This window comes from Haliotis asinina, chromosome 10 (assembly GCF_037392515.1).
Source record: "Haliotis asinina isolate JCU_RB_2024 chromosome 10, JCU_Hal_asi_v2, whole genome shotgun sequence".
NCBI lineage: Eukaryota > Metazoa > Mollusca > Gastropoda > Lepetellida > Haliotidae > Haliotis > Haliotis asinina.
Window position 1 is genome coordinate 46,574,023 of NC_090289.1, and position 13,647 is coordinate 46,587,669.

At 38.0% G+C, this 13,647-nt stretch overlaps 1 protein-coding gene across 3 annotated transcripts in view; it reads left to right on the plus strand.

The window, feature by feature from the left end:
- The window catches only part of LOC137298864 (protein crumbs-like), a 70,828-nt gene extending 59,497 nt beyond the window's left edge, over positions 1–11,331 (plus strand). For 2 of the 3 annotated variants that reach the window (XM_067831203.1, XM_067831205.1), the window contains exons 27-35: positions 232–305; positions 948–1,147; positions 1,982–2,122; positions 2,961–3,092; positions 3,606–3,684; positions 4,207–4,262; positions 5,108–5,192; positions 8,092–8,272; positions 10,470–10,691. In XM_067831203.1, coding sequence (XP_067687304.1) covers positions 232–305; positions 948–1,147; positions 1,982–2,122; positions 2,961–3,092; positions 3,606–3,684; positions 4,207–4,262; positions 5,108–5,192; positions 8,092–8,272; positions 10,470–10,595 — 1,074 coding nt within the window. In that variant the 3' untranslated portion in view covers positions 10,596–10,691. Of the gene's footprint in view, positions 1–231; positions 306–947; positions 1,148–1,981; positions 2,123–2,960; positions 3,093–3,605; positions 3,685–4,206; positions 4,263–5,107; positions 5,193–8,091; positions 8,273–10,469 lie in introns of all 3 variants that reach the window. The other variant, XM_067831204.1, reaches the window with a different exon arrangement.
- Positions 11,332–13,647: the final 2,316 nt, after the last annotated feature.

Sequence of the window (13,647 nt, forward strand, 5' to 3'; positions counted from 1 at the left end):
CCAGTTATGTTGATTGATGCTCTTGTTGTTGATTACTGGATCATCTGATCCAGATTTGACTGTGTACAGACCACTGCCAAATAGCTGTAATATTGCTGAGTGTGGCGTAAAACTAAATTCAATCAATCGATCATGACCAGACAGGAAAAATTCCAGTGATCAACTGATGGAGTACAAATCAGACAAGATTTATGGTACAGTTGTTGTCATGGTAACATTTCCTTGTTGCAGTTGAAGGAGGCCTTGAAGATCCAGAACGGTATTGTGACAGTGACAGAGTTTCAGCTAGTGCAAGAAACAGCAGGGTAAGTTACCGACAAGAACTGATTCATTCTTGTCCCACTGTTTGTCTCGGACAACAATGTATTTTCTTCACATAGAATCACTGCTCTGACAAGTGGAGTACTTTCAGGTCACATGTTGAAGTTGTTTTTGTAAGTGTCCCCCATTCTGTTGTGATGACCCTTTTAACTGAATTTGGCTGGCCATAACTTCTCGGGCTCTTAAATCAAATTTAATGTTTTGTTGAAGGCTTTGGTATATTAGGTACATAATACAGTCAGTGTGGAAAATAACCACTGGCCTGCTATCCTCTGGCTAGTAAAAATCTGCTTGGGCTAATATGTCTTCACAGTCACTGGCACTAGTGAATTTTCGTAGGGTCATTTTGTTAATATATCATGCTCTTGTCTCGACCAGACAGTACAGTGATTGATCATAGTCGACAGTGCATACAATTTTGGTTATGATCAAATGAATCATGGAAACTGACCATGCAATCTGTTAGTCTGATCTTAATATGTGTACAAGCATCATTTGCCAAAGACCAATTCCAACATTGATCTTTATGGGGAGGTATATTTTTAACATCTGATTCAGGCATGAATCCAACTTTTGAGGAGTTTAGGAGTGTGAAACCAGTGTGACATGTAGCATTTCTGTGATAGAAATCGGCGAAAAAGACAAACACAAAATGGCGAGATTGAAGCGAATTACGAAGTTGGCACAAGCACACCTACCACTGCTGCAGCTCTGAAGTCAAATCTGGCAGACACTGTATCCTCCTGCCCTTCTGGAAGTCCCTGTGCCCTGGGGAGCGGAACTGATAGGTTGATCGGAGTTAATGTACAGATGACAAAGTTGACAGGTTGGATTGTAATCTTCTACATTACAAGACATCCAAGTTAGTTTTCGATGATGAGATAAGGCGAGACAAACTATATGGCTGACACATATCTGTCAACTGTTATTCACTCTCCAGTGGACCTTGAAGGAAGCAAGAAGACTCTAAGCAGTTGTTTTTTAATTTCATCATTTTCACTCAAATTAAATTCACAAATATAGTACATCTGACATAACAGGCTATATATATGGCATAGGTGAGGTTTTGTAGGTTATATCAGAAGTAAATATATAAAATATTTTGTTTAAGTTTCTAGCAGAGTTGGAGAAGATTGGAGAAATGAGGTTAATAGTAGTGATTGTAGTGAGTAATTCATCTTCTCTCAATGCAGTATTTCAACACAAGTTATGGTTGACATGTTTGATAAACATACAAGTCTGCATGATGAGGAAAGAGTAGTGAAATTCACATCAATGGCAGGTGTTTTCTGTAATTTTGATTCCAAAAATGATTCTAAATGAGTTAATTCATCCATGTTAGTATCTTCATAGTAATAGTGACTACACATGTATATGGTGTATGATAGTGTCATAAATTGACACTAAAGGAATTTTTTATATACATTTTCAGGTTACAATAACATGCATATGTATAATGCCGTAATTAATAATCCCATTTCAGCTCGTGTTATCCCCAGCTGTGATGGGTCTGGAATAGGACATTAAGCAACGTTCTCTCAACTGAAGTATAACCAGCACTGAAAGGATATTAGCATCAAGAGTTTAATGTCAGTAGCACAATCTTGAGTCTATTCTCACAATGTCTTTACTTATATCCTACATCTCTTTTTTTTTCAAGATGACTATGACCTGTGTGGTAGTGACACCAACAACAACTGCCACACTGCATCTACTGTCTGCACCAGCAGTAACGGCACTTTCACATGTAGCTGTCGGCCTGGATTCAAAGTATGGCCACTACATGAAAACGCCTGTGAAGGTAAGACTGGTACAATAAGATATAAGAAGAACAAAGCATCGAGAATCAACCAAGTCTCATAAAAGTCTTATCTCTTCTTTATTTTACTATGTGAAGATATGACATATATTCAATGGAAGGTCATGTTAGATAAACTCATTACTCCCCAATCAGCATTGAGGCTCATGAATATTTGGTACAAGTCAGGGTAGAATTCCTGGCAGTATGTATCTAATTTCTGTATTTCAACAGTGGAAATAAATGCTCATTTCCTCCTGGAATGTCAACAGAGTACCCATTTAACAAGATGACATATGACTAATTTAAGAATCCATGAATTTTTCATTTTGAATGACACTCCATGCTGAAGTTTTGTCATAAACAAACAATGAAATTCTGAGTTGTATGTTTTATTCATATCCAAAATGTTTGTTTCATAGCTGAATAAAAGTAGCTTTTGTCAGATCTGAACAATATCAAGGTGAACAGGTCTCACGACCTGTTGACTCTTGTCCACCTGTCCATTACAAATTACATATGTACCCTAATATTTAATGATGATATTTGAAGCTGTTCCAAGAATAGTGAGTGTGTCAGTATGTTTTTAGGCTGCTTTGAGCAATATTCCAGCAATATCACCGCAGGTGACACCAGAAATGGGCTTCACATCATGTGGGGAATCGAACCCATGTGTTCGGTATGATGAGCAAACACTTTAACCACTAGGTTGCTTGCGACCAGTTTGTAGCATAAGTGCTAAAAGTACTTGTGTACTTGTGTGCAGTATCTAACACACATCAACAGCCATGCTATAACAGAAATGTTCAGTATTCCCAGCTGCTTCCTGACCTGCTTGCAGACATCAACGAGTGCGACAACATGACAGCAGCGTGTGGAGGGAAGGGAACCAACTGCACCAACCTGCTTGGAACCTACACCTGCACCTGTCAGAAAGGCCACTACTGGACCAACCCCACAGACAAGTGTCAGAGTAAGTACCTACTTGTAATAAGAGTCAGCTATCTCATGGCTATGAGGCTATGATTGTGGTGGAACATGGCCCTGTGCATAGAGCTCAGGTCACAAATCAGTGAAGTTCAGCAACGTTGAACTCTGAGAGTTTGGTAGCTTGACTACCAAGAATGTCTAGGGCTTCATTTCTGCTCTACAATGTGTGAAACATGCTGTCTCATCTTTGGCAAATGAGTTTGTTCAAACATTCCCCTGTTTGCCCAGCAGAAAATGTGCCCCTGGTGGGATAAGTCATGTAACAGGCAGTTTGGGTTATCCGGAATATTAATGAACTGTCTGTTTGTATGCTCTATTTGTATGCAGTTGGTGCATGGAATTCAGCTCTATGGAATGTCTGCATGTTTTTATGCAGAGAATGCAAAACTGGAAGAGGCTATTATTTTCCAGCTTAATAAAAGCATGATCAAGGTAATGCCAACAGCCATTTTATTTTATAAACGACAACATGCATTCTCTCTTTTCTCAACAACAGGTAAATGTTATGAAGGTCGTTGCGAACATGGCGGCTCTTGTATCAACATGCCTGGAGAGGAACCTGGATTTGCCTGCAGGTACAAAAACTTCATTCACTCACTCACTCTAGACGAGACAGTTTCTGAAGTTATTATTGTTATTCTGATGAGGCTCCTGAAAAAATATTTCATTGTAGTGCGAGTTCTTTCTGACCCCTTGAAACCTGAATGTTAACTCTAGTGTACATACTGGAGGATTCAGATTAGTAGTGTGATCAGGTTAGAGGTCACACATCCATTTCTGTCCATTATCTTACATGCTGCTTGACAACAATCTATAGTGAAACATCACATCATGATATAATAAAGTTATCATCCACATAGTGTCATACCCTTTTTGTTATTTGACAACTTTAAAAATGACAGCCAAACATTTAAATACACTCTCAACCAATTCTGTGATTTAAGCATTATGTGCAAATGCTTTCTCAAAATCCTGGCTCCCCTGAGACCACGAGTAATGTGGATGTAGATGAATCGTACGCTTCGAGGGTGTTGTCATAACACTTTGTTATCTCATGTAAAGCTGTGAATTAACAACCATATCGTGTGATCTTTCAGATGCCCACCAGGGTGGGTGGGGTCAACATGTAAAGACAAAGACCCTGAAGCTGAGAGTAAGGATGACCTTTATGTCTATATCATATATTATGCAGTTGTGGACAAATGTGTCTTTGCTCCTCACTGTACCAATTATATTTTTGTGAATATTTAAAAACTATCTATGGAGAATATTCCTAGTCCTATCATCAAAGGAACAGCAATATACATTGCATAGTTGTTTCCTTTGGGCAAGCCACAAAGATGTAAAGCATGGGTTCAAATAAAAGTTCACCTTGATTATGTTTCTTGGTCTGTCAGACAGCATGGTAAACAAGAGACCTGCTTGATCTTGGGTGTTTCTCTTTCTGTAAACTGATACTCTTTGATGTAACATGTCCAAGCAGATTTAGAACCAAATCATTGTCTTACAATACAATCTGTAATAGCTGGACGGGGAGAGTTATGTAAATGCTTCAGGAGTCTTTCACACATCTCTTGTGAAGCCAGTAAAACGATGGACGGAAAATATGAATGTATCATACCCAATTTTATTTCCATTTTGTTACACACAGTCAGATTTCTTTGCTTGATTGAAAACAGATATGATACATTAACGCTTAGTCTCGGAATATATATGATCCTGATACTGACAAATAAACCCATATAATTTGAAAGGGAGCCCCTTTTAGATGGGAGGTAACCTGATGCAACCTAGACATGCTCGTTAAAGGATTTAGCATTCCAGAAAGGGCTAGGCATGAGACATGTGAGATACATAGGTGCCAGATAACCCTTCAGTTCCATGGGTGTTGTAGGAATATTTTGTACACAACATAGAAGCATCAATGATAACTTTGTCATTCCATCAAAAGAACATACATGGATCTGGATATTTACAACCTCCATCTTGCTGTTTCAGGGAAGAGGGTTATTATCATTGCGGTGTCTGCCAGTCTTGGGGCTCTGTGTTTCCTCCTGCTTGTGGGGCTGTGCTGTGTCTGCAGGTGAGTCCACATTAGCCAAACTGGCCAACTGTTGTATTAACCTGCAGCACAAAACGAACTGTTAGTGACTGGGAATTATAGTAGATAAAGCATCTGGGGTTAGTAACTCGAAGCAGTCATTAGATTGTCATTAATGAAGGAGACAATCGGAGATGATGTTGCACGTCATTGGACCTACATGTCGGTCAAAAGCTCTAAGTGTGTCACTACAAGTGGTGACAACATTGCATTATTATGCAACTGGTAGTTTCTTGTCCATTTGGGCAGATGTACAAGGTTTGCGCAAAAAGGCAGCTTCAAGATGTGTTAACGATGTCTCAACATCATTGTGCAAACATGCCATTGAGTATTTTCATTTTCTAAAGACACAAGTTGAAAAATAGAAAATGAAAGCTGATTTTCACCAAATAGCTGACTTTCCAAATGTGCTTGGATCAATACATGGTTCTATTATTCCAATCAAAGCGCCAACAAAAGGTGAACATTTGTTTGTGTGTAGGAATGGATACCATGGCATAAATGTGCAAATTGTGAATGGGGCTCAACTGCAAATCACAAACATAGTTGCACAATGTCTTGGCAGCACTAATGATTCTCATATTTGGAATATGTGCAACCTGAAGCAGTTATTTGAACAAGGCTTGGTGGGAGATGGCTGGTTGTTGGGAGAGAGTGGGCATGCATGTGACTCTTGTGTTCAATCCTACTTCACCAAATGAGCAACGGTACAACAACGCTCAGCGTAAAACCCGAAACACAAGTGAAAGGACAATTGGTGTGTGTGAAAAAGGAGATTTTGCTGCCTTCACTAATCTGGAGGGTGTTTGCTCTTTGAACCTTCCAAATGTTGCAAAATAATAGTTGCAACGGCAATGGTGCTCAGTATGTGCATTTCAAATGGCCTACCACTTCATGAAGAACTTGGTGACAATGCAGACGATGACATGAGAACGATGATGACTTCTTGGTTCTTGGACATCAACAACAAAGAAATGGTTTTGAAGTTCGTAACAACATACTTGAAACAATCTTTGCAAGGAAATGAAAGTTCAAGAGAAAAAGAACACGAGTAAAACAAAATTCAACATATACAAACGTGTCAAAAAACAACCTTTCAAACTATTTCATTTGTCATGATTTCAGTATTGTACTTGTTTTCACACTTGAAGATTGTTTTCAAGACTGTCATAATCATACAAACTAATGCATATCATAAGCCTTAGAAATAAAACAGAAGAACGGTCAGAAACATGTACTTATACGTCACATGTAATCTTTGTCCCTGTGGGTGGTGATGTGGGGTAGTGCTTCTCCTCCATTCTTGTCTGTGGTGCTTGCCATCCCTCCTCTTGGTAGTGGACAAGTCATTGAAGCAGGCAGCATACTCAGGGAATTGAATTGACATGTTAAGTTTCTTTATTTTGAATCTCAGCTCTTCAATGTCAAGACGTCTTTTTTCAATCGTTGACGCTCAATTTCCAGTCTTTCTTGTTCAATTGTTATTATTTCTTCCTCGTTGTTATTTTCTTTCATGATTTTTGGATATTTTCTTTGTTTTGTGAAAGGCTCAGGAGAAATGTTGTCTTGCTTGATTTCAACTATATATCAGAACAAGTTTGACACTTAAGATTTGAAATTTCAAGAACTGTAGCGACACTGGCTCTGTCTATGTCAGTTCTACCAAGATAGCAGTGAAGATGTAGAATAGAACAGCAAGTGATGCAGATTACCAGTGTTGTGCTGCGGTCAATGAACAAATTGTGGATAGTGTTCTGTGTGAACTCAAACAGTTTCTCAACTTCATTAAAAGTACTATCCAAACAGATGGAACAGTGCAAAGTGTCAAACGTAACTGTGCTAGCACTGCCTATAGTATGCTGAATTGTCATGCTGTCTGCCATTGCACAATGTTTGCTACAAAACCACATGATTCACAGGGAATCCCATTGCCTTTAACCTTGCCTTAAACTGTCTGTATTTCAAGTTACAAGTTTTTAAGGAACGCCTAATAAACGTGTATTGTTTAGCGCTTGTTTTGTGATGCACTCCTTAACTTTTTTAACGACGTTCCTAAAGCATTCGTTAACCATGTGTTAGGGACAGATTTAATGACTGCTTTGAGTTCATCATGCCACATGTTCAGTTCGTCTCAAGGTTGAGCCTGCTTCAGATATCCTGGCCATGAGATTGTAGTAATATGTCTTACTTGTTCAGACCACACTTAGCATCAAACTATTGTTTCCACTCTATTGTCTCCACATTGTTGTTTCCACTCTAATGTCTCCACACTATTGTTCCCACTCTATTGTCTCCACACTATTGTTTCCACTCCAGTGTCTCCACACTATTGTTTCCACTCTATTGTCTCCACACTATTGTCTCCACTCTGTTGTCTCCACACTATTGTTTCCACTGTTGTTTCTACTCCATTCTTTCTGTTCTATGCTCTTCCTGCTATTGTTTCCACACCTTTGTTTTCTTGCTGTTGTTTACACACTATTGTTTTCTTGCTATTGTTTACATGCTGTTGTTTCCTCTCTGTCGTTTCAAGTGTTTCCACCCTATTGTCTCCACTCTATTCTTTCTTCTCTATTGTTTCCATGCCATTGTGTCCAGTCTATTCTTTCCATGCTATTGTTTCCGCTCTATTCTGTCTGCTCGATTGTTTCAGTGCTATTGCCTCCACTCTATTCTTTCTGCTCTATTGTTTCTATGTTATTGCCTCCACTCTATTCTTTCTGCTCTGTTGTTTCTAGGTTATTGCCTCCACTCTATTCTTTTTGCTCTATTGTTTCCATGCTATTGTTTTCACTCATGTCACTTAAGTGAAGTTCATCATTTTTGTCAGATAAGTACTGTATTTTATGGCTAAATGAATAATGATCTTTTTCCATTTCAGAAAGAAAAATCCTCCCTCGAAATCAAGAGGACAGTCATTTGATGTGTTAGATGATTCAAATGACTATATGGCCGAGACGAGGATACCACGCCCTCAAGTTAGAAGACACACAGATAATCTAGAAATGGTAGAAAATGGTAGCAAAACAAATTTATTGATTGAGGAAGAGCATGCATTCCAGGTTTGTGGGAGGTGAAAGGAATAGCCTGCTTGTGCATTTCCCATTGTTGCTGACATGTCATGGCACATATCTCACAGGTTTTACTTCTGTGTTTTCTGTCTAACCCAGTTTATTGGAGAAAATTGGGCAATTTGTTGTTTTATGGGGTTTTTTGGCTTAGATACGTATCTATAACTATATAAGACATCAAATATATTTAATGAATTCAGGTTGGAGGTATGTTTTGTCTCATAGGTGTTTTCAAATTGAATTAAGAAAAATAGAAGGAGAAGTTCTTACATAGTATATTTCTTTCCCATGAGAAACAGGCACTGACAATGGCTGATCCACCTGTGAGATTGGGTAGGGGGTGGGGCCTGTTAGTACAATGACATGCATGTCACCCTCCTATCTTTGCTGTCATCCTGTGTCAAGTTTGGACCTCCTGACTCACTTCCTGACTCTGACATAGAGAGAAATCTTTTAGAAATCATTGGTTATAATGATATGCACATGTTTTTTCAATGACAGAAATTCTGCACATTGTAAGCTACAGCTCGAGGTGGTGACTTTAGCTAGGTTCCAAGCAATGAATGCTTTGTCCTTGCTTAACTTGCATTTGAAGCTTTTTTCTTTTCCTTCATTTGTGCACAATTACACATACTGTATAACAAAGTACCTCTGAAACGTTAACAACTGATTAGGCCTTGAACTGATCTTCAGCAATCCATGCATTTTGTAAGAGGCAACTAACGGGATTGGATATAAGACTCTCTGACTCGGTTTGCACATGTCACTGCATTCCAGTTGTGTAGATTGATACTCATGTTATTGATCACTGGATTGCCTGGTCCAAGCTAATACTTGATAAGTTTCAAGAAACATCCAATATATAATCTAATAAATGATTTGGAATTAATAATGGCTAATTCCACTGCTGAGAGTTAAGACTAAACAATAATGTTAGTCTGTAATAATAACTTTGCTAAAAATATCAAAAGTGATCACAATACAAATAATATTTGTGGTATTTCCATGGTGTAAACACACTTTGCCATTTTATCCTACCAGATACCCATTTGCAGCTGGGTGACTAGTGTCAACCGTACAAAGCCATAGGGAAATATTACATGTAATGTGTTCCAGAGAAGGGCAGGGGCATGGCACACAATAAACAATACAATAAACAATATTAGCTGTGAAGCCAATTTTTAGTGTTCTTTTCTGAGAAAGATGTAAAAGCTGAGTCATTGACTCTTTTAAGTTTTTGCATGTGATTCTGTCTCACAGTCCCTTGCATGTATTTAGAGGGATCAACTGATACATTGTATATTCTTCTCACCAGTACAGATGAATATGTGTTATCTTCTTTTTTTTTTTCAGTTAAATCTTTTTTTTAAACATTATAGAATATCTCACTATAGGTTAAAATCCATTGTGTATCTACCTAGATAAGTCATATACAGGTACTTGTCCTCTGTACTGAATGATGATGTATTCTGAGCATCTCAGGGATTTTGGGTTACAAATGGTAATTGGTTACCTATGTTTGTAGCAGTCATCGTAGTACTAGTAGTGAGTTTAGTTTAACACTCAGCCACTCACAATATTCCAGCTATATGGAAGCTGTCTGTAAGTAATCGAGTCTGAACCAGACAATCCAGTGAACAACAGCATGAACAAACAATCTACGCATATGTGAGATATTGAATATGATGACATATCAACCAAGTCGGCAAGACTGACCACCCAATCCTGTTAGTCGCCTTTTACGACAAGCATGGATTACTATTTTTGAACCCAGATCTTCATGGGACCATGTTTGCCGTATGTTGTTACATATTGGATCGGGTTTTTGGGCTCAAGTGACCTGAATGATTGTGTGTCATTCTGTCCCATGAATGTGGATCGTTGTTCATGATATCAATCACTGAATTGTGCTGTCCAAACTTGATTATCTCCTGGCCACCATCATAGAGCTAGAATATTGCTAACTGTGTTAAAGACCTGAATATGGACATTTCTCATATGGTAGTTATATAACTATATAATGAAATCCAATTCTTTCACTCTTAATATTGGTCTTTGGTTCAGTAAGCACCAAATAGGTCATAATAATAACTTAAGATCACTTCATAAGATATCACAAAGTTTGTTGGTGTAACTGCTACTTTATGAACAGGACATAACTTTTGACAAGGCAATAATTCTGTTTCAGGAACGGCAGGCGTCTTTCAACAAACACACCAAATTTGAAAAGGATCAGGGTGATTCACACAGTTACGTCAACAAAGGCTACCGTCAAGAAAACGGAGCAGATGAAGACCGTTATGAGAGGCTCTAGTACAGTGTGCAACATTGTGAGCAATGTGCAGCATTAATGGAAGCTTGTGTAACACTGTCAAGAGCATCGTCAACATCCAGAAACATCAGCAGCAACAGCGACATTGTCAGCAGCACATTCTGTGGAGAATAACAGCATTATGTCTTCTGGATTATAATGTCAATCACATTAAAATGTCGATTGGTATTACAGTGGAGTATCCTATATTAATATTGTAACTCTAAACTGTTTAGTATTTTTCTCTCATTAATGGATTGTTAGGGAGTATCACTCACGATATTGATACATGTCAATACAAGCTGTGGCAGGCCCATTACAGAGCAAAATTAACTGTTTTTACAGAGTACCCAATAAATGATATCTTTTTCCTCAAATGTTTGCTAAAGCCCTTAATCAAGTCAGATCATTGTAACATAAGGGTTCTTTTACCATCAATTAATGGTATATATCTCGTCATAACGTGCAAAACAATGAAAAGGTAACCAGGTATTGTATATTAGTGAGTTAGATGGATCCAGTGATACCTTAACAGTATTCAAGTTGAGAAAGGTGTGCCAGCTGAATGTGAATAAGCCTGTTATGAAGATGTTTGTTCAAACCCTAGGGTATGTGTCAGGGCTTAGATGGGTAACCCAGATACCTAGGATGGGATGGTAATGAGTTGGACCTGGGTACCCATCTCCATACCCGAACCCGTTATGATCATATTACTCATAGACTTTGAGCTGAAGAAAAATATAGCCGTTTCTTGAAAAATTGATGTCAGGAATTAACATTGCAAATATCTGTGTAGGCTAATCAGGGATGGGGTGTCTGTGTAAGATTTGCACCTGTTCCAGCTTTAGCATGTGTATGGTGCAGTCAAACCTTGAATCACAATGGAGGGGAAACTGATGGTAAAAGAAACACCTGCCATAAACATCTACATATCTCACAATATAGCTATAACATATCTTAATTGAGTATTAATGATGATCTCGTTCTGATTCTTACGGATCCTCAGTTAGACCAAACCACAGGTATTAACACTATTGTTCCACAGTCAAACAGATGTACATATATAAGTAATTCACTACCAATGACTTTACATTACAATGTTTGTTTATAGAATACCAGAGCCTTGTCATATATTATGGAGGTCAGAGACAAGTATATGGTCAGCTAGGAGCTCATGGGAAGAGTATACTGTGATATAAACTAAATAATTCCATGGAAAATCATTTGGGGTAACTGATTCCGATTTGAACCAGGGTGGTGGAGTAGCAAAGTGGTTAAAGCGTTTGCTCATCCTGGTGAGTTTAGGTTTCATTCCCATTTGGTAGAGTATGAAGCCAAAATGTTGCCAATTACCTTCAGTTGAAGGACGTGGTATTATTGTGTATGTTCCATGATGAACAAGAACTGACTCTGACCAATGATAAAACACATGTTCCTATCACAAGTCATGTCATCATCAGTTGGTGTTAGATCCTGGAGTTGATGGCAATCTGTCTTGGTGTTGACTGCTACAATACATTTATCATCAGCTGTTTGTGAACTTCACCTACAACAGACAGAAGCATTTCACATAATTTATCAGCTTTTGCTTTCCTTTTTCTTTGTTAAGCATATTTATTTGTGTGTATACATAGTTTTGGCAAGTGTGCATTATACTTTTCTATATACTGAGGGAAAAAAATATAGGATCACATCAAAGCCCCAGTGTTCCCTTATTATTTTCCAGGTTTTTTCCCAAACTGTGATACAAAGCTTGTGACGAAACCTAGAAAAAAAATATAGGAACATGTGCCCTTTCATATGATCCCTTACTTTTTTCCCTGAGTATATTATATTTTAAGAGGAAGACAAAAATGCACACATGGTAGGTATCAGTAATATTTACCAATTTTCCAGTTATGTGTATGTTAGCTATCAAGAATGCTGATTAAGCAGATTTATAATACTGCCTGAAAGTTAAAGTAAGTTGCTGAAGAAATAGAAAATGCAACAAGAAAATGCTTGATGGAAATTAGTTGCAGCACATTTGTACATATGAATCTTTAACTCCATGCTTCAATATCCCTGTGGGATACATAAACTTGCACACATATTTGTACTATATTTGTATTTTGTGTGATTTGATCATAGTAGTCAGTACAGTCATCACTCTTTGCAAACAATTAATTATTGAGCTTAGAATTGGTATTATAGGACGGTCAGTAAACTGTGAGTTCTCTACAGATAGTGTACAGTTTAAACAACAGACAGATCCTAGATGTGACATCCTAGCTGGACCAAAGATAGTAATGTGGTTCATGGAGACAGTGTTTCATAACCACGTCTATAGACCTTGAATGAAATCTTGGTAAGGGAAGGGCAATTGCATTTCATGCTTGCCATGTCTGTAACCTATTATTGGACAAAAATTCAGTGTAGCATAGGTGGATCCAGAGGGGTAGTGCATGGGTACACACCGGTGCTCCCCCTCCTTTGTCCTGAAATCTTTTTAAATGACCATTGAACCTGAAAATGTGACCATAGTGTGAAAATGTAATGTGCACCCCTCCCACCCCACTTCTCAATTTTGTGCAACTTCCCTTTCTCAAAACACTGTATCCACCCCTGGTGTAGACTGTCTGTGAATATGTAGCAGCAAATTTCCATGACTTGGGTCCAACCTTCTGACAAGAAATTTCGACATACAAGCATGTTGTTTTCTTATTATATGTTCAATTTATATTTTGGTCATGAACTCTTTACCAAGAAGCTCATGAGACCAAATTATCAATCTGTTCATGTCATTATTTGTGAAATTGGGGAAGGGATAATTATAATATGATAATTATGGTCAGTTAAGTTGGGAAACTTGTTTATCTGCTCAGTTTGCACACAGATTTGTTTATGGATTTTTGTTTGAAAGTTAAGATGTGGTACATTAAGCTTAACCTTGGGTTAAAATTTCATTGTTGCCATATTCAGTGTTGTGATGTCAGCATTTTAACCCCATCACAGCTGATGGTGAAGGTTACAAAGTGATATCAGGCTTTGAAGCCCATCACAGCTGGTGATAATG